We start from the raw sequence: 26,869 nt of genomic DNA on the forward strand, positions 1-26,869 counted from the left end.
CCCTTGAGGTACAAAACTGATGTCTAAGCCCATCAACTGTGCTGGTGTGAGTCTGTACCCATAGATGTCTGTCAACTGATTTTGCATGGTGTGCTGCTGTTTAGGTGCTGAGAACAGACCTAAAACTCATGGACCTGCCTTTTTTTTTTTTTTTTTTTTTTTTTTGTCCTAAAGAAGAAGGAAAGTATTTCTCCTGGGAATCCAGCCCTCTTCTTACACTTTATTAAAAAGCTCAACGGTGGGAGGTAGTTCTCCATGAGCAACCATAGTTCTCTTCTCGTGTTGCCTGGCAATGCGGCCACCAGGACAAATGTTGAGGGGTGAAGGTCTCCAGAAATGTAGAAAGCCAAGGGGTCAGGTTGATTCCAGAGAATGGAAAGAAATTTGTCTCCAAACTGACTTCTAAATTGCATTCTCTTACTTTGGTTTTCTTCTTTCTCACAATAACCTCCTTAAAACACTTTAAGCTCTCTGGTCTCATGGCAACATTTACTCAAGCTCCATCAGGAAACAGCATCATAAGGTGTATGGACTTTAGAGCATCCCCTATCTGCCCCTGCCCTTTCATAGAGAGAGGGAAAAAATGCAATTCTTTTCAGAGAATAGTTTTATATTTTAAGCCTTGTGTTTCTCTGGCAGGAACCTTACTCACAAATGCTGCTCCACTCTGGTATCTTGGTCTGCAACCGTTAGTTGGTACCAGTTACAGAATTGATGATCTTGTCAAGGGGTCTAAGTTCTGCACTGAGGGTTTATGATCATGTCCAAGAAGTGCAGAACTGTACCAGGGGCTGGCCCTGAAATAACCATGCCTCCGGACATGCTTTAATAGACAGCTTTATGGAAGGACATGCTAACACCCACCTTACTGACTTTGAGTATACACAGATATCGAGTTGCCACACCATTCCCCCCCCACTTAATGTCCGGGCTCATTCCTGGGTGACCGTTTCTACTGCACATATCATTATCCTTATAGAAGTAATGACTTAAGATTAAAGTTGGTATTGGTATCTGTACTCAATTCTTCTGGATACTTATGCAACTTGTTTTCATATAGAAACTAAAGCCAAAGACAATGCCCTTTATACTCACCTGGTGCAGTCTGCGTATGGTCAGGATCTGCTTTGTTGGCTGTTGCTTTATAAGCTCTTCATTGATATCTCCCAATTTTTGTTTTGTGCTCAGGGGGAACCTGGAAAAGAAGGAGAGAAGGTAAGGATGGTTCTGCTTTGTTTATTACTCCCCTCTTCTCCGGAGCTACACTCAAACTGAACTAGATGCCTGAGAGGCTGGATGGTGGGTGGACAGACAGATGGATGGACAGATAGTTATAAGTGGAAATGGGGAAGAGGTAATAAGTGTCCATTTGCCTGTCTTTCAGACTGCCAAATAGTGGAAAGATAAAATTTGATTTTTTCTTCTGTATCAATTTAGAGTTTGGGGTTGGAAGGAAGAAGAGAAGGGCAAACACTGAATGCCAGGCTGTATAGCGGCTTTCAGAAACCCCTAGCCCTGTAAAGGCCCATTCTGCCAGGCGGTGGTGGCGCATACCTTTAATCCCAACAAGGAGACTGGCATGTTAAGGGGGTTTCCAAGCCAATTTCTAAAAGGCCTAGGAGTAAGCTGTCTATCAACACTGCTATGGAGTATGTACTGTGACGCAGTATGCTTTGGGGTATCAAATCAGTTCATGGTAACTAACTTGAAATTAGTTAGTCATCAAATAACTGCTTCATGTAGAAATTGGAGAGGGAGACGGAGCTGTGCCAGTGAGCACCCATTGCTGGTTCATCAGATGGGTGCTGCCCAGCTGGCCCTCTGTGAACAGGAGCCTGGGCAGGTTAAGTTCATGTTTATTTGAAATGGAAAACGGAACTTTAGAGGGAAAAGTGAATATCTCTCTTCTACTTTCTCAATCTTGAGAAACCACAACTACTGGTTTTTCTCTTAAGTTTTGTGGAAGTGTTGAAATGATAGAAAAATGATCTCCTCTGAAGCTAGAGAGATGAGCAGCCCAGCATAGGAATGCCCCAAACACCGAAGCCCCGGGACCTCCAACAGCAAAGACTGTTTTTCAGAGTGTGCTGGCATGGTTTGAAATGCTGTGTGAGGTACAGGACTTGGTTCTTACAGCTGCGTAGTGTGCCCTTATCCTCCCATGACCCAGGAGAAACTCAGCGGAAAGAGCATTGCATTTGCCTGCTGAGTGCCAGGCTGGACTCTGTCCTACTGAATCTGAAATCCATGGCGTTTCCTCTCTTACATGCATTCAGAGTTTAGCAGAGCAACACACAGAGATAAAACCTTTCCCCTTTGCATTGCCTTGTGGGTAGGAAGGAGATGTCACTGGAGGAGCAGGGAAGTAACCAAAGAAGCACACATTCCCCTCAGTTTACTATAATTCAGGAGAGAATGTATCTAATAAAGATATAAAAGTTTTTTTTTTCCTGAATGCTGACTATGGAGCCCCAAGTAGATAAATACTCAGTCCATAGATTTTGGAGATCATGGAATTCACTTGGAAGCCCTGGGGCCTTGGTAGGTTTGAAGACAAGTAGAATTTATACAGCTAGGAGGAGAAAAGAGGCAGGCTTGAACAACATGAAGAAGGGCACAGAAGTAGCAAACAGATGTGCCGACATACCGAGGCAAGTGTCAGGAATGGCCTGCTATGGGGCCCTTCAGGCAGAAGGGAAGATGAGACCGTCAGCCATGAGAAGGCTGACAGGGAAGTCATGGCTTTGTATTGATACCGTGGGGGTTAAAGTGCTCAGCCATGTTCCTTGCAAGAAAGTAATTGCATTGCCATCAGTCAGCTGATCAAGTAGACGTTTTTTTTGACTCTGTGAACATTTACACTGGTTTGTAACAAGAGTGTGTCTAAAGGAGATTGTTCTTTATTTCAGGTCACTAATATATCTAAGTGTATCCCTTTGTTCTCTTCTCAGGGAGATGCTGGAGAAAATGGCCCCAAAGGTGATGCAGGAGAAAAGGTACAGTCTTGTGAAATGCATAAGGGTGTGTGCTTGAGCAAGGATGTTACTGACTGTGTATGAAGCTGGGAGCTTTGGAAGACAGGGTCAGAGAAATCTCCCAAGCTAGAAAACAGTTCAATATTTGTCTCATAAAAATCGATTGTTCCACATTCTATCCACAAACTTAAATATTCTGAGAGCAAAATGGTTTGCCAAATTTACTTATTTCTAGAAAATAAGGAAATTTTCAACGATTGGTTTCTCAAGCAATAAGCACACCTACTCACGAGGCAGTGTGTCTTCACAGAGGCCTAGAAGGGGACTCCCTCAAGTGACTTTGTCCGTCCTAGTTTTAGAAGGAAGTGCATTGGTGAGCGAGGGTAAAGTTTAAAAGTTTAGTATCGCGTTAACAGCTCTTGATTGCAGTGTTTATGTAGGGAACCCTGGGAACCACGGCCCTTGCATTCTGTCTTCTGCCCTCCTTGGTCTTTGGAACACTGATCAGCATTTAGAGCGCATGCGTCCTGGTCTGTCTCTGAGTCTGCTCTTTTGTCTCACCAGTCTGTCATTATGGTGTTTGCTCAAGTTTGTATTTTGACAGCCCCGACTCCATGACACGGTGACATCAAAAGGGTATTCTCCTGCATCCGTGAAATGTGTTTAGATTTGGCAAGAAATCCCCCTTTAGAAGCTGAAGATAGAATCAGAGCAGGTGGATGTTAGTGCAAACCAAGCGAGGGACCCAATGAATGGGAAGATAACTCACTCAGGCTGACAGTTGAGGGTGAGGCTGATCCGCTTTGAAAATTATGACTGTACAGATGGATAATGGGTAGTCATAAAAACATGCTCATAAAATATATAGAAACTTATCTTTCTCAGTCTTATAAATATTAACACAAATATGGCAGAAAGGGTAGAAACAAATTAATGTCACTAAGTAGCAACTGTTTGTCCTAAATTTAAAATGTTTCCCAAATACAGAGTCTCAATTTCTTATAGACCAGGGTGTGTTGGCCTAAGCGCTATTGACAGTGTGACCCAGATAACTCTTCATCATGGTATAGACAACAGAAATTTTATCTGTACCATGGAGCTGGCTGGCAAGTCTATGCTCTATGAACTACCCTGACCATCCCTATTTCAGAACCTCTGCTGACGCTGCATATTTTTGTCTTCCAACTATCGAGCTGTAGTAAACGTGTAAATATCGAGCTGTCGACAAACACAACATTGAAGTATCTAGTCAAATAAGACCGTGGATGCTTCTGACTGGTGTAAGATCAGGGTTTGAACCCCTGGGTATGGAAACCTGGATGATGGTTTATTTAGTGTACATCTTTTTCTCTAAAAACAGAAATAAGAAAGCTTGTTTTATAAGTTAAAATTTTGGGCTTTGTGGACCATGTAGTGTCTGGCACAACTTCATGATTCTGTTATTATAGCAGAATTAAGCTACAGACAACACACACACAGTAATAATCAGTAGGGCTGTGTTTAAAGTAAATTTTATTTCTGGGCAAGATGATTTTGATATTATGTCATCTGCCTGTATATAATAATATTGTCATTTTGATTTTTTTAACCATTTAAAAATATAAAAGCCAGTTCAAGTCCAGCCTGGTCTACAAGAGCTAGTTCCAGGACAGGAACCAAAAGCTACGGAGAAACCCTGTCTCGAAAAATCAAAAAAAATAAAATAAAATAAAATAAATAAAATAAAAGCCGTGCTTGGCCCAATCTTACAAATATCCAGCAAGATTTGACAGCAGTGGCCAACTTTGTTTAAAACAAAGGAAATATTGTACACAGAAGGCAGCCTCTTCAATCAACAACAAAAACATATAAAATGGGAACTGTACCTATGTGAATTTAAATAGAGCATATTATGCCTTAGAGGCTGTATTTTTTATTTTTAACTTTGTTTTTGGAACATAGGCTAGCAATTGTTTCTTCACTCACATGGGTTTTGAAATTTACTTTTGCAACAGTAAAACAATGTTTTCTTCCTTGAAAGGACCCAAGCGTCTCCTAGGAAGGTTGTTTGGGCTTCATACACAATGCAAATCGGTTGCCATACTGACTCACATGCCATAAACTCTCAATAAATGCTAAGTTTTCCTACCATGTGGAAATTGAAATCAACGACATGGTTGTTTTTCTTTTCTATCAAAAAGTTTTACTGCTCAGCTGAAATTAAGTACAAGAAATGCCTCAGCGAGAGCGGAAATCGATTCTATAAACCTTCAATAGGCCTAAACAGGGGGCTGTAAATAGCAATCTGTTGCGTGTATAATATGTAATCTGACCCAAGGCATTCATCCCAAGAATGTGGTGATTGGAATATAATTTTTGATGTGTTTTTTAAATATTTCCTGCTCCTGTCATATAATTTGTTTCCAGCATGTTGGAAACACTCTTCTTGCGGCCTTTGTTGTCAGTATGTGAAATTCATTCATCACTTTCCAACTTTGAGGGGAAAAGTAAAAAATATAAAATTAAACTTCTTTTCTTCTATTGATGTAGTAAATTACGTCATTGGCTGATTCACTTTAATGGACCTTTTTCCCCCTTTTCATCCAACTCAGCGCCTTTGGATGGTAAAGCAATTTTTACAGTCTGTGGCTTTCCAGGCTGGTCATCTGGAAATGCTGGGAACTTTAAAACCACTGACTGGGCCAGGGCTTCTCTGTGGCCAGCAAAACTGTACACTCAGTTTAAGAATAAACTGCCAAAGACTGATTTCAATCACGTGTAAAGTTCCCATGGAAGCTTTGTATTCTAGTCTTTGGGGTGTTAATTCTGCCAACAAATGTTCAAATAGATTTCTTAGTCACTGCAAGTGGGTGTCTGTGAAACTCACTGAATGGGTGGACCATACTGCTGTACCCCGTGTGGTGTTATTGGCTGAGCCAAGAGCTCCGTCTTCACGCTATTGGCACAGATTGCCTGTCCCTATGACCTCATTCCTACGCCTGCCCTGCCTTCTCATTCGCCATCTTGAACTTAAGCATCTGGCCTTTCACCAGGCATGTCGTCGTTGCACTTACCAACCAAGCTGTCTTACAGACCACACCTGGAGGACTGTGTCAGGGGACACTCGAGGGCAGTCAGCCCCTGGTCCTCTCCAAGGCTGCCCCAAGCCATTCTTTGTTTAGACCCTGCTTTCCTGCCTTCCCTCCCAGCTCCACATCTTCATTTTCTGGCTTTGTTCAGTCTTCAATCTTTTGAAGTTTGGATTTATGAGTCATTTCCTAGGGAAGCTCTTTAGACTCCTAACTGTTCTTTACTGTAATTTCTTTATTAACTGGACACAGCGCTCACTAGCAAACGAACAAACACACACAAACCCATAGGATACTGCCTAGTTTCATTCCTAGTTAGGACAATAAGATCCCCTGACCCCAAAAAAAATCGCCTTATAAAAGTGAGGAAGAAGGGGTTATTTGCCTCATAATTTGAAGTTATAGTCCACCATTGTGGGGAGGTCAAGTCATGAGGCAGTTGGCCACATTCCATGTGTAGTCAAGAGCAGAAAGCAATAAATTAGTGTGTGTGCGCTTGGACTAATCCAAGGTCTAGCCCATGAAACAGGCCCACACCCAGGGTGGGTCTTGCTACCTCAACCCAATTAAGAAAACCCTACCGAATCTAAACAACTCCTCATTGAAACTCCTTCCCCAGGTCATTTATATTGTCAGGCTGACAAAACTAACGATCACAGCTTCACCCCTTGTCAATCTGACACCAAGCACATCGCTTTTAAGCTTTTATCTTCTATCCTTTGTCCCCAAAGTCAACCCAACAGCTGGATGGTGCCAATCTGTTCTAGTCCCAGCACTAATCCAGGTTCTTAGAACATTGTTACAAGATAATAAATACTGTTTGAAAAACCTTTTTTTTATCTTGAACAACTTCATATTTTCACTGGATGGCAGGACATTTCTATAGCTTGCAATTGTTCCTTCTGTCTTTATTAATATCTTATTTAATTACTTGCTGAGTACTACATTTGAAAACAATCGCATACAAAACCAGTGTTTGACCAAAAATGAAAAACAGTAAAGTCACCATGTCATGGCACATGCCTTTAATCCAAGCACTTGATAGAGGGAGAGGCATATGGATCTCTCTGAGTTCAAGACCAGCCTGATCTCCATCATGAGACCCCTGTCTCGAGAAAAACCAAACAAAGAAATAAAACAGCAAAATTGAGTTCATTTATCTCACAGAACTTCTCCATCTGTGGCTCACTCCACTGACTGATGAAGACAGGCATCTATGTAAGCCATCGCTGGAAGGCTGCTTCCCACTTTAACCCTATAGTCTCTTACGCTTTGGGTTATAAACATCCCCTGCTTGATTTCAGCTGCTTGGAACATTATCCCTCCCAGAAGTTGCCTTGCTCTTAAAAGCTGTAGACATTCCTGGGGATTTCACAATTCTGAATCTTTAAAGAGAGGATAAATGTATGAGGTGTCCATCAAATGAAGCCTCTCATATTCCCACAAATAAACCATGGTGGACCTTTCCCTCCCATCCACTTGCTCTGAGGACAAAACCTAGTCTTTAGTCACATATAGTAGGCTAACCAAACACTCTTGTATAAACTACAGGCAGTTAGCTAAGAACTTGGAGGTAATACAAGAACTACTTTTAATTTACCTGTCTTCTCTAGCCTTTAGGGCCCTTTGTCCAAATGATATAAGTCAATAATCCTTTCCTCAGTCTAATAAGAAGGACAGTAAGGAAGCTCACACTCTGCTCTACTTGTACCTGCTTCAGTTTCCTCATCCTCTAAGTGGAAGTAGCAATGTCTTCCCTGCATGGTAGTTAAAGGCATAAATAACACAGATGGAGCTTTGCAAAGTCAAATTGCTTTTATGAACATAAAGGTCATGTTATTCATAATATTGCAAACCGGTTCGTTAATGTTGATGGCTCCCAGACTCAGTTTAGCAGAAATAGAAACAAGTATTATTTTCTTCCCCGCGTTTATTTCACCCCTCATTTGGAACTCATTTGAATGTTAATGGTTGCGACAAGCAGGCTCATTCATACAATATTTAGAGCTTGCTTCTTTGTTTAGCCACGTTTTAATTTTTCCTTGGGTAATAGCAATTACAGATGTCAAAGGAACTCACATGTGCACTCCTTTCCTCAACAAACTAAATTTACTATTTCCTCCCCTTCCTAAGCCCTTGGTTCCCCTTTCCTGAAGACCTCTTTTCATTTTGATCCCTGACTACTGACCCGACTGAAAAGATTGTTTTTCAGATGGGCATTCACTCGTTCAGCGTGTGTGCGTAAAGCATCTGCTGTGGTCAGGATGTGGAGTCTGCTCCCATTCAGCTGTCTGTCTGCTAACAGGACAAACAGATATACAAGCAACGCTGACGACAATCACAGCACAAGCTGTGCCAGACACAAATGAAGTATGCAGCTATACAGTAGGGTGTACTCACGGCAGGTCACATTGGGGAGAACTGGTGAACGGTTCCGTGAGACAGAATCATATAAGGCAAGACCTAAAACAAGAGAGGTACCATCGTGGGAGGATGTGAGTGGAAATGAGGATAGGAGTCAGGTGCTGGTCAGTGCACAGGGGCCTGAGGCCTCTGTCTGGGTGTCTGTCTCTAAAAGAGATTGATGAGAAGCTTCTGGAGTCTAGAACAAAGGAACAGAGCCCTGGAGATACTTGAGTATTTATACACAAGACGGAGCTTAGGGACTCTCAACTCTAGCCTCCCTCCTTCAGTTTTCTTGACAGTCACAAATGACTAAGTCCCCTCCTTTTCTTAGTCCTTCCTGCATGTTCCTAGGTTGGAGAGGACTGGAATGAGGTTAAGAATCTAGGCCTTTTGCTGCCTCATTTACAAACAAGTAACAGTCTCACCTCTTCTCCGTGCTCTGGTCTGCATTGGTCCCATCCTTAGGATTGTGTGTTTCTAGGAGTGGAATCATCTCCATGAAATCTGAACAAACCCAGTCTTTTAAAAAGCCAAGTTACCCCCTAATGGCTATCTCTTCCCCACCTCTATGTCAAAACTAACATCCTATGACTTGCAGATAAAAATGTTTTGGAACCTATCAACTTAGCAGACCAGTGCCTTCTACCAGCCCCAGAGCTAAGACTGTGTTGTCAGGTAGCACCCGAGGTCTTGAGAACAGCTTTCCCCCATCTTCCTGTAGCCACCTCTCTGATGCACCCATCAGTCCATCTTAAACTTGCCTTGATGGATGACTTCCTTTGCTCTATAAAACTATAAGACTCCATGAAACTGTTTCCATGTTGAAACATGAAATTAGGGCTACCCAAATCTATTCTCCTGGACCACAGTCACTCAAAGGAAAAACAATCTCTTAATCTCTTTAAAAAGTTAAAAGTCAGATTCTCTCTCAAGACTTTCTTAGCCCCCTCCATGGATTCCCATTGCCCAGAAGTCATTCATCACCCTGTGACTGAGTTACGGTACAATGAGGATAAAGCAGGAAAAGGCATGCTCCTGCTTCATAGTGGCGACACACTGATCTGCAGCGTGGTTTTTGCACCTCAACATCATTAACCTTTTGACTTCATCTATTGTCCCTTGACCTTTCAAAGTCCGAGAAGGGCAGGAACTCCCTTTAAAGAGCCCGTGACATTAATAAATCCCAGAAGCTAAGAAAACTGAAAGTTTCAAATCCCTAAATTCATTGTCTCAGAATATATTTTTAGCATCCTATTAAGGAAATATCTTCATGTTTGTATAGTTTTAGTTACTTCAAGAAATATAATCTTTTCATGGTTTGTATTCAAAGTAAACCCATGATTTGAGGCAAGGCATGGTTTCTGTTACATGATGTTATCATATAATGCCTGGGCCTATTGATGGACAAAGAACTGGGGGGCACACTTAGGCCCCTTGGTCATACATAGAGTCCCTCTGAGCATCCATGTGGGTAACGGCTGCCTAGATGTTTGCATTGTTGTTTTGGTACTTATGGCATAATCTCTCCCTGGTTTCATTTTAGGGTGACCCAGGATCATCGGCTGCAGGAATTAAGGTAACTATAGCCTTGTGCATGTTTGTGCCCTGGGAATCATGGCTGTGTGACTTTATGAGCCCCCTTGTCTCTTCAATTTAGCAGCAATGATGGTTGTAGCTCTGGTCCAGTTCTCTGACAACAGCTCCCAAACACAACAGGGAAATCCCGGGCAGTCTTAGTAGGAGGGCTTACTTTCTCTTCCATGTGTCCTTGGTTTCCAAGAAATAATATCTTTATATGTGAGTTCTAGACATACTCACAGCAGTTTCCTTATGTGTAGTGTGGCGGAGAGTAAGAAAATGGCGCACACAAAATGTATGTAATCAAGTAGGCAGTTGGATCATTCCTGTAAAACTGCCAAAGGCCTAACGGTTTTCTAGGTTTCTTCTAAGACTGCCCTTTTCATCTTTGGTTTTCTTTGGCCAGGGAGAACCTGGAGAATCTGGTCGTCCAGGACAAAAGGTAATCTCTCTCTGTCCTAGGTATGTCCTTTGCATTTCTCTGTGATCAGTATTTCATGTTGTTGTCATCTAACATGAAAACATTTGTCGTACTGTGGTACATGTTTCATGCTTGCACAATGTTACTGGTTGCTTTTCTTAAAAGGCCTTGATTCCGCCCACAGCAGTATGTGAAAGCAAACGTTGTCTATATGTACTCAGCTGTTTGAAACTAACAAATCTCAGCTGAACTGGAATGCCAGCTCATTGCCTTGCATGCTTAAATATATTCTGTATTTTCTGCGTTCCATGAGAAGAAAATAAGTATATACTAAACAGTCTCAATGGAGAATGATGGACAGTTCTTTTAAAATATACCTCTACCTCCATTCATTTGCCAGTGCTTTCCTGCTAACATGTGTGTTATGAATGTCACCTTACGGAAACTAAATTTGTTTAAAGAACTAAATTTTAATTAGCAACGCTATACATACCAATTTCACTAACTGAGCTGCGGGTATATTAAATTTATCATCTGTGCTTCTTCATTGATCACTTATGCTCATTTTTCAGCTGGGTCTGAAGCAGGAAACAAACATTAGCAGTTTCTCAACTGAGCACTAGGATCTCAATGCCCAGTACAGCTGAACCTTACATAACAAACTGTAGTTAACAAGAAAATGTGAACTCCTTAGGCCACATTCCTTAAAATCATGGCCTTTCTTTTGTCCTGTGGTAGCTGATGTTACACACAGAATATGAATTAGGACATAGAATATAGCTCATTAGCAGAGAGAAGAAGATAATCAACCCTATTGCAGTAGTTTGGAACCTAAAGTTGAGAGTTTACTGTATGGTCCGTGTTCTTAACACCATTGAAAAACTTTTGTTTAAGCACTTAGGATGGAAGTAACTTCTGAGAAGGTTTGCATGCTCTTTTAACATTTCCCTGATTGAGTGACTATTTGTCTCTTGAGACTGAGAATCTCAGAGTATTTGTTCATCAGCTCTGCTGCAGGTGAGACGAGAGCCTAACACAGCTCTTCCAGTTCCTCCTTTTCTGATCTGTCTCTTGGTCTTCAGGCTCCGAGTTTAACTCAAGAAGCCATAGAACATATTTTAGATAAATAGGTTGCAGTAATTGCCTTCTTCCTCTACTTGCCAGTTAATCTAGAGCAACAGCCCTCCCAGCCTTTTGTTGGTAGCATATGTATACATACGTCAGTCATACATACGTCAGTCATAGATTACTCTTCAATGTGCCCCAGTGAAATAGTTCAAGTACCTTTTGGAAAGAAACCTCAGTGTTCTTTCTGTGGCTCCTCTCAATGGTAGCAACTTCCCACAAACATCTCCAGCTTTTCCTCTCATGCTGATTTTTTTCTTTGAGAAAATCAAACTTGTCGGCATGTGTGATTTTTTTTCTCTTATAGGATGAGCACTGACAAGATGAATATTTGAACCTTTTAATTGTTCCTCTTCCCAGGATTCATCACGGGCATCATAGTAGACAGCCCTCTCTGGCCTTTTAAGAAGAATTGTGCAATTACTAAAAACACAAGATCCATGGTCTATTTTGAAAAAGCAACTGATCTTAGATAATGTGAATTTTTTGGGTCCCTTAGTCTAAAAAAATTAAAGATTTTTCTTAAATTGCCCTCCAAATTTGTGATTTGCTCAAAGAAAAGTCAGTAGGACCAGACTTGGTAGAATGTGCCTCTAACCCAGAACTCAAAGCTGCAGCTGAAAGACCTGGCATTCAACACCCACCTGCCTTACATAGCAAGAGTCAAAGGAAGGGAGGGGCTGGTGAGCACACACGTGAATAAATAAATAGGAAGTCTTTTTTTTCAAAAGCAAAGGAGGGATTCACCTGCAAATCTCAGTAAACTTGTGCAGGCCCAGTTTCCACAGCACATGAACCAAACTGACCTTCAGTTGCTTAGCATAAGATTTCATTATCATAATTATTTATAAAGATAACTTAGATTCATTATGGACATTTATAGCCTGAAGGTAGAAACACTGGATTTTCTTTACATTTTATCAGAAAGTAGACCTAAACGACATCAAAAGGAGCTTTCATCTGGGTGAATACATGGCCCAGAACAAACAGCATCCTTATTATTAATATTTAGTTCAGATTCTGCCCTTTGACAAATCCCGCCTCCCTACGATTGTTTGACTTCCTTTGTCTAACATCAGATTTTTCTAATTCCCCCAACATTGGAAACAGCATTTCTATGTCTGCTGCTTAGAGTCGAAAATGACAAACTGACCCAGGCTTACAGTCAGTGCTGGATGTCATCTGGTATCTTTGGCACCATTGTGGAGCTGTGGGTGGTGTTCAATGGCACACTAGTTCCTGAATTTAGGGGTGTTCCCAGAAAAGTAGAAAGTGCAACACGGCTCAAGTCAAGTGCTGGGCCTTCACCCTGAGATCATGTCCAGTGTTCATCTGGAGTGATACAGTAGCGAAGAATTCATTTCATCATTATTTCTCTGTGGCTTTAGCCGTAGGGTTACATGGAGGCTTGTAGAGACACTATAGACTTGGAAAGTGTGAATTGTGCTTCACTACATAGTTCTTGCCTTTCTAACCTTTCCCCAGCTCTTAAAAGTATACATTCTAACATTGTCACTTGATTCCCCATTAGAAGGGATCCTTGCCAATGAGCTCTGTAGATACCCAGGATACTCTGACAGAGTCCCAGGAGTAAGACTTTCTCAGACCAGAGAATAGAGAGTTAAAAGGAAAAATAATTAAATCACATGTATAATTTAACACATTAACTGTGCTGCTAAGGCTCCTGAGCCATGGCATAGTCAAGGATGGCCAAGTTAACTAAAATCTTTCTCTTAGTTGGAAGGCAAGCTTTCTAGAACAGATAAAGAATTCTGCAGAAAGAAATGTCTTACTAAAATTGTGAAGAGGTGTTCCATAGGGGATCATTAATAATATTACCATCTCTCATTATGTTAGCCAAGAGCAGAGAGTAAATACAGATTTGGAACGGTAAAAGTCACAAACCATTCAACACTATAAAACATGAATATTTGAGATATTTAACTAAATCATACATTTATGACCAGCCACATGTAGACATACACATATACACACATGATGCATTTAACATTTCATTATCTTATGTTATCCTGTAATGTCTTCTTAATATTTTTCTCATTAGAAAACATTGTATGTGTTAATCATGCATACATGTGCATATCAATTATTTCTTTAAAGTATCTATGTGGTCCTTTTATGTTGGTAGAGAACTGAGTGGTAAGAATTCTTAATGGAAACTCATATTATAACGTATTTATTTCCACACATGCTTCAGATGAAATATCATCATAAGAGTTGGGGGAGACTTTAAAAAAAAAAAAACAATCCCAAGTGTTATTGGTTGGCTATTATAATGCAATTGTGTTTTCAAAAACTTTATACTATTTTTTGGCAAAAGGTAACTTTCAGTAAAATATGGATTAAATCCTTTTCTTATGGGTCCTCTTAATGTTACCAATTAAAGGGTAAAAGAGAAAACACAAAGGAAAGGCAATGTATGGTGTTGTGACCCTGTGAAGTTTAATATACCTTGGCACCTGGTCTTGGGGTGGAATAACAAGCAAGTTAGCATTCCTTTCTCCTCTAATTTGATTTCATTGTAGTCATATTTATAATGCACACTTCTGCACAGAATGCCTTTTCTTTTGCATTCCTGAAGTACCTTTAACAAGCAGCAAGGGAGCCATTGCCTCCCCACTTTGTCTAATCACTCAGCTTGATAAAATGTCTAAAGGCTTAGTGTTATAATACCAGAAGAAATTCTAGCCCTTGGTAATCAGAAAGGGCAGGTAGTGGAGATGGAAGATCCACTTGTTGTTAGTAGGTGTTCCTTGGGTTAAGGCTTATTCAAGGGCCCACAGAATGGCTCAGCAGTCAAAGCACTTTGCTCCACAAGACTTATAATCTGCACTTGATCCCCAGAAGTTACACAGACCAGGAGAGAACCACACCCACAAAGGTGTCCTTCACACAGGAGCTGTGGTAGGCATGCACACATGCACAGTGGTGATAAAATAATTAAAAATTAAAGATAATGGAAGCATTTAGGCTACAGAACATGCCTCCCCTCCCACCGTCCTGGTACCGCTCCCTCTGGGGAAATGGTTGCCATCTCCATGACTGACATCACAACACCCTATGATTGTATTAGCTTCTGTGTCGCTTCCACCGAGAACAGGCAACACTTCATGGCAAACATATTTGCTACTGATTCCGTTATTCTTTTGTAGTAGACTTAAAGAGAATTTCTAAACAATGCAATCTCTTGTGCTTAAAATAACATAGACAATTCTGTGAAAATGAGAGGGTTTAGCCTGTCTCCAGTGTGCCTACCCAAGGCATACTTAATCTCTGACCTGTGTTCAGGAACAGCTGCGTGGTACCATTAGCCCAACACTGCTAAGCAAGGTCACCCTAACCCAGCAATTGTTAGGAACACATAAGTATATTCTTAACCATTTATTTATCTTCTCATCCTTCAGGAATGAAAAGGAAATCTTACTATGCTTTTAAGTGAGCAACACGCTTAACGTGTATGCTTTCCTGGGGCCATCTGTTCATGCAAGTCCCTTGATTATCTAAGCATGGAGAGCCCTGGGAGAAGACACGCTATTGAAGCAAGCAGCTCCAGCAAATCCTTGGTCAAAGGAGTCACAATGCAGTCTTTCCTCCCATACTTCTCTCTCACGCCATCTGACAGAGATGCCAGTAGGCAGCAAACAGCAGGAAAAGGCCAGTGTCTTAAGAAATCTGCCAAGGGGTCAGACAGTTCCGGAATGGAGAGTTGACCGAGTGGAGTGGTCTCAGCAGACCCATTTCCCCCCACAGTCTGCTGTCTATATTTCTCTTTGCAGAAACTGTTCAGCAGGGACATTTGCCATGTTTTTCTCTGACCCTGTGACTGAGTGCATGTTGCTCTGTAATGCATTGTGATTTTCCTATGTAGGGTGAGCCAGGGCTGCCTGGACTACCTGGACTCCCGGGGATCAAGGTAAATACTCCACTGACCAACTTCATGGAACTATGAGTATCCCGCATTGGAGGAAAATGGGGGAAAAAGTGAATACTGGTCATTAACTATTCTGAATTTTTCTCAATTGATTAGTTAGTTCATTTTTTAAATTCAAATTGCACACGGGTGTTTAAAGTTGGTCATTGCCATCCAGGTTGTATAGTTCACTGTTGTCCTTATCATGTCCCTTAGATAAAACTAAATGGCATTTCAAGTAAAATCATGCAAAGTTTTTAAAAGTCTAGAAAGGATGTCTCTTTAGCTTTAACTTTTGACTTCATTCCTAAGGTCCTATCAAATTTTGACCAGAATTCATCTTAGCACGCCTGTAAATCACACACTTGGGCAACCATGTATGTGGTTCACCATTATCATAGCCCCTCGAAGATCCCATGCTGCCCCTTCCTGTCAGTCAGTCCCGCTGAAAAACTGAAACCACATTGCTAAAATGTTCTGACCTACCACAAGCACTTTCTACAAAAACTCTGTATGCATCTTTTGAAATAATTGCTTACGGTTTAGGATTAAAACATTGTTTTAAGATTTAAAGATTCTTAAGCCACTTAAATGGTTTTTGTTTGGAAAAAAAAAAGACTTTTCCCATGGCAACAACAAGACTTAATGCTCTGTTATTTTAGCTATAGTTATTCCTTGAGAATAAACTTCATATATATCCCAGAAGAGACAGGATAGCAATCAAGTACATCTTCTATTCTAAATATAGTGTTCATACTTCAGTCCTACTACTTTATAATGTGTTAACTGAAGTTAGTATGATTCTACAACGTTAAATGCCTGTGGTGCTTATAATATTATATAGGTCATCAATACACACAGAAAAACCCTATCTTCTAGGTCAGCAGTCAGAAACTCTGGTTCTAATATTTCATAGCTGTTTCTAGATTACTATAAAAAGTTGAGGTTGCTTTTAATACATGCTTTGGCTCTTTGGTAGACAGTACACTCTAAAACATATTTGTTGAGGAGTCAAATTCACTTAGCTATCATTTGCTGCTTAGTGAGAATGACATCCTAGTGCATATTACGGGGTTCATTTATGACAGCTCTTAGTAACTTCCAAGCATAAAAATGACAGCTTTTTATAAATGACAAGATCGTAAACTTTTCAAAGACTTAAGGACATGTTGCTGGGTGTTAATGAGAACCTGGTGGCATTACAAGTCATAATGAAGACGTTTGAGACAAAGGACATTGGAAGGGCACAAAAGTTCCTACAGCAAGAACTCTGGCTTTTCAGGGTGCAGGCTCAGCTCAGGAGAGCCTCAGTGCTCTGAAACCGACTTGTCCCTTCTCCTGAGCTTTAGACACTCTCTTGATGAATAGGAAGAAGAATGAAAGCATTATTTTCCCCAAGTACAATACAGATAAATGCACGCATAGACATAAATGCTTTCGGTAGCTACTGTATTTGTGACCCTGTTCTTACTTCAGTGTTGTATGCCTATGCCGACTCTACGTCATTACTGACTCTTGGCCTTTTCCTATGATCTTTTCAGTCACCCATGACCTGTTCAGAAGGCCATGAGTTCTCAGGTTGGGAGGGTTAATTGTAAATCTTCTCCTCTAGGAAATGCTTACATTCTCACAGCCTGAGAAGTGCTAGAAATCCTTTGTTGAGGTGGTGGGGCTCTAGTACTGCCCTCCTGTGCCTGACTAGTGACTGAGATGAAAACTGCCAGTTGATAAAAATCCTTCATCATTCACTAGAGATGTTTCTCTAGGTCATCTCAGTGCCATGCTTGGGTCATCATCTGGGGCTGAAGACAAAATCATGAGCTCTGGTTATAGTGTAATAAGTTTTGTCTTCTCACTTGAATTCAAATGAAAGATAAGCTTTCCTTACACTATAATAAGTGCTAATAATAAATAATAATCAGTAAATAATTTGGGGGGAAACAATTTAAGACCACTTTAAGGTATTCATTGTATATTCATAAATATAGACTTAAAATTTTATAGTAATAGATGGCCCTACATTGACTTGAGACGCCCCTTACTAATTTAATTTGCTTCATTTCTGCTAAGGTGGCAAATGACAGGATGGGTTGAGTCTCATTTCATAGTTTAAGTTGATTTAAAAATTGAAACCCTTCTGTGTGACCTACAGGACGTGAGGTACCGAAAGCATCAGTCATGATCTTAGCCTGTGTGTATGTTTATGCTTTGGAGATATTTCCTGTTACTACTTGTGTCCTTCTTATCTGCCACGACTGCAGAGCGTGTGCACATGCCGGCCGTTATGTCTAGGACACGGAGGAAAGCAGTCATGACATACCAGAGAAGCTTCACTTTGCCACCTGTTGCTCTTGGGGAATAGTTGGAAACTTAATGAGCACCCCCACATGCCTTTCCTGGCTCTCAGGAAATGAACCAAGTGCCTAAACCCTGACAGCGGACTCATCTGTCTCTCACCTGAGCGGCCCACTCTGAGGACAGTGCTATTACTGTAGGCATGCATAGGGGAAGTGGCTGAGACCCGGCCTGACTTCATCTCAAGCTGCTCTTAGGCTTCCTGCACTATTTGAAAGTCCTCTTGCCATGTGGAAGGCATTTGGAATTCCTATTTCATGCATTCATGGTTCATATAGTGTCAAGATGTTCAGCTGGGAAAATTAAATTATGTACAATGTATCATGCAGAAGTTGATCTTCTGGAGTAAGATTTGAGCTTAGAAAATTAGTTTTACGAACAAGCTTTCAAAAATGTTAAGTCTTTTTTTTCCCTTCAAGTATCTTAGAGGATAGTAAGCATTGTGCCTACCTTTTCTGATATCAGATAAAAACATAAGATTTTAGGTTATTATTTTTGAAAATCTTATTCTAGGCACTTACTTTGAAAAATATACATATATTGTTTACCCGTTCTCATGGTTCCATCTCCCTCATAAATAAGCAGTTTTGACCAACGACCCTAGAACAAACCAAACCATAGCTTTGCTGGTCCTGTGACCCAGGGCAAGATTTGGAATCTCTCTGTGCTTTGGTTTTCTCATGAGAACCAACAGTGACCAGAGCCTAGAGTTCTACTGAGAGAATGAAATGAACAAATGTGTTCATAGCTCTTGAAACCTCCCCCAGCGTATAGCGAATGACTGCTCTTACTGCTTCTCGTGGGTCAGCTCAGAAGACTGGAAGCTTTGCTTATGTACCCGCTCAAGGTAGTCTTTCCTCGTGTAAGTAATTTTAACCTGGAGAAAATACATCTAGCCATGCTTTACATAGATACAAATTATGGATCCCTCTTTAAAGGGATGAATGAATAAGACCGTTAAAAGCAATAAGGGCACCCACTTTCCCTACTTCCTGGGTGTATTCCAGGAGCAAAAGGCAAGGGTGCACATAGCTTGAAGATGAGAGAAGCCGTGTGAGCCTTCTTCCTGACTGTTCACGGGAAAAGCCAGAGGACAGCTTAACACATCCCATAGTGACGTCTGTCCTTTCAGGCCTAGATTACTTCACTCAGAATAAGGTTTCCTGTTCCAGCCATTTATCTGAGAATTTCATAATTTTTTAAAATATTTATTTATTATTACACAGTGTTCAGTCTGCATGCCAGAAGAGGGAGCCAGATCAGATGGTTGTGAGCCACCATATGGTTGCTAGGAATTGAACTCAGAGCCTCTGGAAGAACAGTCAGTGCTCTTAACCTCTGAGCCATCTCTACAGCCCTGTAAAAAAAAATTTTGATGACTAAATAATTTTCCACTGTGTGGATGTACCACATTAGTGTTATCCATCATCTCTTAATGGACATCTAGACTGTGTCTAATTTCTAGCTCTTGTGGATGAAGAAGCAGGGAACATGGATGAGCAAGCATCTCCATAGTGGACTCTAGAGTCCTTTGGATAAATGCCTAAAAGTGGTACGGCTGCATCATGTAGTAAATTTGCTTCCAGCTTTTTGAGCAATATTCACACTGACTTCCAGGGTGGCTGCACCCATTTGTGTTCCCATCAACAGTGAGTCAATGTCTCCCTTCCCTATGTCCATGCCAACATTGGTCACCATTTGTTTTCCTTTTATCTTGTCCATTCTGACTAGGGTAAGATGAAATCTCAAAGTCGTTTTAATTTGTATTTTTATGTAGCTAAGGATGTTGAACAGTTTCAAAACTAAGTCTCCTATTTGTCTTCTTTTGAGAATTCTGTATAGTTCCATGCAATTGGGTTGTTTGTTCTCTTGATGTTCAGGGGTTCAATTTTAGTTCTTTGTATGTTATATATACTAACCATCTGATAGATGCACAGGTGGTCAGGATTTTCCCTCATTCTTTAGGCTGCCTCTTTTAAATAATGGTATCTCTTGCCATAAAGTTGCTTTTGAGTTTCATGTGGTCCCATGTTGCCTGTTGGTCTTAATGCCTGCACCATTAGCATTATGTTCAGAAATTCCTTTCCTGTGACTACTTTCTACAGGGTATCACATCTTATCCTGGAGTCCTTGATCCATTTGAAGTTTAGTTTTCTGAGAGTGAGAAATAAGAATTGAGTCTCATTCTTCTATGTCTTGCCGTCCAGTTTGAGTGGCAGTATTTGCCCATCTGTTGAAAATGTCTCTTCTGCAATGTGTATTATTGGCCTCTTAGTCAAAAAAAAAAAGAGCAGGTAACTCTAGGAGTCTGGGTTTATCTGTGGGTCCTCAATTCTATTCCATTAATCAATATGTTTGTTTTGATGCCAAATACCATGCTGTTTTTATTACTGTAACTCTATAGTGAAACTTAAAATCTGGGGTGCTGATACAGCAGCAGTATTTTTTAATTGTTTGGTTTTTCTTTTTGACTATCCTGGGTCTTTTATAATTCCATATGAAATTTAAGAAGTTTTTTCAGTATCTGTAAGGAATTGCATTGGAATTTTGCTGCGCGTTTCATTGAATCTGTAGATTGCTTTTTGTAGGAGTTTGATAATATTAACCCAACCAATCCATGGATGTGGGAGGCCTTTCCATCTTCTGGTATCTTCTTCTATTTCTTTTTCAGGGTCTTAAAGTTTTCATTGTATGGGTCTTTATTTTCCGTGACTAAACTTATTCCAAGATATTTTGAGGCTCTTGGGAATGGTATTGTTTTCCTAATTTCCTTCTCAGTGTTTGGCATTTGCACATAGGAAGACTGACTTTTGTCTATTGTATATAGGAAGGCTGCTGACTTTTTGCAAGTTGATTTTGTATACTGCTACTGTTCTCGACTTTCTAGTCAGTGTTGCCTAACTCAAGATACTTTTCTCAGATTTTCAGTGCTTGCTTTTCTCTTTCAAAGGATAGAAATAGCTGATTTTACCAAATTAAGAAGTCAATTTTTATCTGGGCAGTGGTGGCGCACGCCTTTAATCCCAGCACTTGGGAGGCAGAGGCAGGTGGATCTCTGGGAGTTTCAAGGCCAGTCTGGTCTACAGAGCAAGTTTCAGAAAAGACTCCAAAGCTACACAGAGAAACCCTGTCTCAAAAACAAAACAAAGCAGGAGGGGGGAGATATATTAACAGCAAATATTACATTAAATCATAAAAAGCTATTTAAGTAGCAACTATATTTTAATGGTTTCCCATTCCTTGAAGTTTAATGGTTTTACTCTGGTTTCCTCATTAGTGAAAATTTGACGTTCAGATCAAGACGTTAAAGAGGCAGAAGGGTCTAAGGTGTTAACCATCTCTCCCACATCATATGAAATCCCCTCGGACCTGAAATCTGTTTTCACAGGAGGCAGAGACATTCACTTGACACTCTCAGGATTGAGGGCTGGCCTGGTCCCCTGTGAGTAACAAAGGCGTCTTCAGAATCTGACGAAGATGAATGCAGCTCAGTCCTCAGAAACATTGGCATATCTCAAAACTGGCAGAGATAGATGGAGGGATGTAAAATTAATTCATAGAGGAAAGGAAATAAGACAGCCTTAGCAGACAGGTCACACTGTGTTATTATTGCTTGTAACTACTTCCTGCTGGCACAGACTACCTGAAGACATGGGTAACTTGAGTCCAATTAGGAAACTCATGCAAAAGAAATCAGAGAGTTTTAGCAACCATAATGAAACTTCCAAAAATTACACTGCAAATCCTTCATGATGCAATTCTGTTAATACAAAAAAAAATCTCCAAAAGACAGGTTTTTCTGGGTTTTAAATAAATTCACTATTTAGTTCATTTTCAGCATAACATTTAAAATGTATTAATTTATACTCAGATTGTATCCTTATAAGTAATAAGTGTTTTAGGGACAAACTCTACTTCTCATTTTTTTGTCTCCTCGATAATTTTAGAAATCAGTCATTACCCAAACTGACTGCCTCACAGTTTCTAGTATAATAAACGTTACTGCTGTAATTCTCAAAAGCAGGTATCATGCTGACTTGAATTCTAATTAGCCTCTAAGCAAAAAGAACAGTGCATGGCTAATGCATTCTGTGTCAAGGCACATTAATCAACATTTTGGGGTGCTTTTAGCACCCAAGCAAACCAGCACATATTTTTTCAAACTCCATTGTACTATTTTTGAGGACAATGAAAATCAGATCTGTTCAGAAACAATAAAAATCACAGAAAACAAGACTCGATCTAGAGAGTTTGGGGGTTAAGAAAATTGTGTAATTTACTTCTTTAATTGATAATGACTTATAAAAATAAAACCAGGAAAAAAATAAAAACTAAAACCAGTAATAATAAACAAAAAGCCAGATATTTTTCTACAAGCAAGAACTAATCAGTTAGAAGTTTCTGACCACCATTTTGCCTAATGGATAGAATGTTCTGGAAGTCTATCTAGAAACATCTCTGTGAAAATGAAACTGCCTCTCTTTATCTCTCTCCCTTTCTTCCTTCCCCTTCACTGAACTAGAGACCCTGCTAAGTATGTGCCAGTTCTTCTCGCCTTTTTGAACGCTATCATAGTGACCATTTAGAAGGGAGAGACTGTCTGAAGTATTCCCTTGCTGTGTTTAGAACGTCAGTTAAGATTTTATTATAGAATCCCAAGACCTCATGAAATCTTCAGCAGTCGTTCAGAAAAGCCATGTTCCTAAGCTTTTGCCACCTCTGCTTCATGGTTTCATAATATAGAAGGGAGCCATTGTTTCTTGGCTGGCGGACGGGACTGGAGGGGCTAATGCAGCTCCTTAGTCTGTTCGCTTTTTAACTTTTATCCAGAAGACTTCACATTTATGTTGCTGTTACACTGAGATATTTGAGTTGGTTGTTTTGAGGGGGGATGAGGATAGGCATTGGCAGATGAGTTGAAGAAAACTGACTTCAGCCAAAAATATATCATGTTCAAAATTAAACTGGAGACATTTTGCTCATTGTTAGGTAGATTGTGTGTTTTATGAAATAAAACTGAATTTTTTCAAATAAGATAAGAAAAATATGTAAGAAGGATGATATTGGTATATAAAGATTTTTCCCCCGAAAATCTCTTTAATGCCTGACTTAGACTATAGCTGGATTCTCATCTACATGTCTATATTCAGTCTTCTCGATTTGTTGTTCGGGGTGAAGTATTTAACACATCTCAGATAGGTAATTGTACAATGAAAGGTTATTTTAACAACTTATTCAGATAGAGTTGCTAGTTTTCTTTGCTATAACCTCCAAGCTCCATGAGTGGCTATGTCTTAAAGGTTAGACTCCACACAAAATCTGAAGCTGTTCACACTCAGATGCTTCATGCCAACAGCAAACAAAATGTCTTTGCCCATTGTGAAACCATCCGACCTTTAAGCCCTCTTCAGACCATCTGAGAGAGCCAGTGTTTCTCCCAGAAAACTTTTGGAACCAAAACTTTCAGAACCAGTATAAGCTCAGGAGATAAGTAAGCTTAAAAGGCTTGAGAAGGTGGCGACACACGCCTTTAATCCCAGCTCCTGGGAGACAGAGGCAGGTGGGTCTCTAAGTTTGAGCACAGCCTGGTTGACAAAGTAAGTTCCGGAACAGCCAGGGGCTACACAGTGAAACCCTGTCTCGAAAGACTAAAAGGAGAAAGGGAGGAGGAGGGAGGGAGGGAGGGAGGGAGGGAGGGAGGGAGGGAGGGAGGGAGGGAGGGAGGGAGGGAGGGAGGGAGGGAGAGAGAGACAAGAGACCAATAAGGTCCCACCCACCGCACCACAAGATAGGGAAGATGGAGCAATGGCCCTAAAGTGACCGAGCACTCTCAGAGGAAGTAGACACAAACCTGAGACCCTATAGCTAGCTCTGCGGGGTTTGTCTTGAGCACATTGGAACACGAGGTGTGTCGAGATGTACGTATGTGACTGATACTCTCTGGTGGTCATGGGTGACTAATGGTACTAAAGTCTTTTGAAGCCTATAAGCACAACAGTGCTAAAAATCAAGTCTGCAGCTTAATTTATCTCTTGAAATTAAATAATTTTGCCCTGAATCATCTATGAAAGGAAATTTAATGTGTCTTTAGAAGGAAGATTAAAAATGCCTGCATCTAACTGCTGAGATAACAAAGACTTGTTTGTGGAAAATGCAACCGCATGCTTGACTTTTTCGTAAACTAAACACTAACTCAAGTACGGACTGTATTTTTGTGTCTTCTTCCCTTTCTGCTTTGTATTAGTGTGCTTTAATGAGACTTCCACTTGACTGGCTAAAGAGATTATTTTATCTTTGCTTGAAAATGTATAAAGAGTTCAAGCTGACAAGTAAATATTCAACCTCTACATTACAATTTTGGGACATCTACCATGACCAATGACTTTAACATTCATTCACATCCTTGAAAGTGGAGAGAAGACACCTATTCATGTTAAATATTACCCTATTAGATTAAATGTTTTAGTTATAAATAAATGTATCCCTTGTAGTGATTTGTTTATAAAATAACACATCAAATTATCTTGCTAAAGGTAGAATTATAAATGATTTCTCTCAATTGAGTTCAGATGTTTATTTTGAAATATTGAGGTATGACACCTTTGCCAGGTTTTCCCTTCCAGGAGGAGGTAGACTGTGGTGCTGAGTAGAATAGAGGCTATAGGAAATAACCTTACTGTCAACCTCAGTTTCGAGACCCAGCCCTCACTTCTCTACCCTCAGGATGCCCAAGTCAGACTAAATCTGAGTGGTGTGTCACCTGAAATGTTTCACGGTGATGACATCCTTCTATTCTCAATTCCCAGCAGCTAACTTTTATGTAACATGTTTGAAACATAGATGCAGACATTTTAACATGCCTGCAGAACATTCTCTCTACGCCTTCCTGCTTAGTACCAAGCACCATGAAACAGGTTCATGACACCTGATTTGGAGGGAAATCAATTGAACTGATAATTCTTCCAGAAATAGTCCAAGCATAAACAAAACAGGAAGCATTAGAACAGAACCATTGTGAGGTTTGCTTTAAGTTTCTGATATGTATTTTACATTTTAAAAGGTTAGATCCATATGTCTTGTTTCCCTTGACTAGTTAAAAAGAAAATAAAACTTGGTAGATAATCAAGATGACGTAAACACTGGTTCAGGAAGTTTCTTTTCAAACCCCAGACCTCCACCTTTCTGGTACAGACGCCAGCTGAGTTTGGGCCGTAGCTCAATGCTGTCCTCATGCCGTCTTTCTTAGTCTCAGATGACACAGGTCTTCAGGACCAACCTTGCAAGACTAACTTCATTTCAGTGGCCTGTAACAAATTCTCAGGGGACTGGGATTATCTCTACTTTTTCTGAAATAGCTATGGATTTAGGACTTTTGGGGACAACCTGTTTAAAGAATTGGCTAGAATGAGTCACAGTTCAGGATGACGAAGTGCCACGCTTGCCCTTGTCATTTATTCTAAAGGCTGAATAAAACTGCCCCCACTGAATAGGGCAATGTCTGGAAGACCTCCGGCCACAAAGGCCTCTGTCCTTATGGATCCGAACGCTCCACCCTCCTGGCTTGTAACTGTGTCTGTTGACTTGAGCAGTCTACTTGGTTCTGTCATTTAGGGTTTCTATGGGGATTCCATGGCATGACTGATGAAATCTCTACCCTCTAGTGATTGACTTCAGCCTCCAGCCATTCTCCCTTTCCCATAGGTGATGAAATAAAACGGAAAATTCCAGCCTTCTAGCCATCAGATTGGTTATTCACACCTTGGCAATATCTAGGGGACTCACTTAGTGTCTCCTGTTTGTAGCAATTTATGGGTAGTTGGAAGGGACACGTTATGAGCAACAAAGGAGGTCCCTTAGCATTCCTGTAACCCAGAGGAGTCTAAGGCCTGACAGATCCATGCCAAGACCAGGGTGCCTTTTATTATGCCACAGATGAATTTCCTCCAGGTAATAGAGACAATGTTTGAGGGGTATGGCAAGAAAAGGGGCTTTCCTTTCCTGGTGAATATTACTAATTCTCTCACCTGGACATATTCATTGTATCAGCTATGCAGTATCGCCTGCCGCCTTACCCTAGAAAGTAGCTGCTGAAAACTGTTCGCTTATGTCTCTGAAAGGCAGGAATTATCAAGCAGAACAGGTGACTCTACCTCTGAGTCCCTGAAGAGATGGCCATGAAGCAGGCATCCAGGGCTGTGTCCTCTTTAGAAGAGTCTAAGGGGATGGAAAATCCATTCCCAAGCTCCCTTGCAGAGTTCTTGACAGACCGCAGTCCTCACACTGTGGTAGCTCCACAGGGCTACTCCACAGTAGGGCAGTTTGCTCCCCTCAAAATCAGTGGTCCAAGTGAGAAGATACAGGAAAGACCCACCCCAGACAGAATCCACTCAGCTTAGACTCAGATGTAACGTCCTATCATTCCCAGAGTATCTTATTCACCAGGTCTACATAGGGAATCCACTCTTGACTCAAGAGGAAGAGAATTCAGAAGGTGGTGGATACAGGAAGGGAGCCTTATAGGCCCCTCCACATCCACCCAAACACAATTGGTCTTTGTGTGTTAAATGACAAGATGCACCAGACGGATGAGGGAAGGAGTTATTACAAAGACATTTGCATCACTTTCTAACGCGTCTCTGGAGCGCCACTCATTACATTGATGACCATCATGTAGTGAGTAGTTTGAGCTCAGCTGGGACACTTGTACGCAATCAAGGAAGTAGAACCACAGTAGGAAAAATTGAGCGTGATGTCAAATGAATAATACCTTGCATGCCCATCTTTTTTAAGGGAGAACCAGGCTTCATTGGTCCTCAAGGAGAGCCGGGCTTACCAGGGTTACCAGGAACAAAAGTAAGTAGACCTTTATTCCCCTCCTTTTTCTCTGAAATTTGTGCCATCCCTGCTGAAAAAGAAAAGGTGGGAGGACTCTTCCACTGTTTGGATGGCCATATATTTTTGCCTTAGAACCAAAGCAGCCTGATCAATTAATGGCATGCCGTCGAAAGTTATA

General features: G+C 40.7%; 1 protein-coding gene across 1 annotated transcript in view; it reads left to right on the forward strand.

Moving 5' to 3' along the window:
• Col25a1 (collagen type XXV alpha 1 chain) overlaps positions 1 to 26,869 on the forward strand; it is a 390,406-nt gene that overhangs the window by 309,133 nt on the left and 54,404 nt on the right. The window contains exons 14-19 of the mRNA XM_057793723.1: positions 1,189 to 1,215; positions 2,952 to 2,996; positions 9,993 to 10,025; positions 10,434 to 10,469; positions 15,460 to 15,504; positions 26,647 to 26,709. Of these exons, the coding sequence (XP_057649706.1) occupies positions 1,189 to 1,215; positions 2,952 to 2,996; positions 9,993 to 10,025; positions 10,434 to 10,469; positions 15,460 to 15,504; positions 26,647 to 26,709 (249 nt within the window). The remainder of the gene's footprint in view (positions 1 to 1,188; positions 1,216 to 2,951; positions 2,997 to 9,992; positions 10,026 to 10,433; positions 10,470 to 15,459; positions 15,505 to 26,646; positions 26,710 to 26,869) is intronic.

Source organism: Chionomys nivalis, chromosome 18 (assembly GCF_950005125.1).
Source record: "Chionomys nivalis chromosome 18, mChiNiv1.1, whole genome shotgun sequence".
In the NCBI taxonomy this organism is placed as follows: Eukaryota; Metazoa; Chordata; class Mammalia; order Rodentia; family Cricetidae; genus Chionomys; species Chionomys nivalis.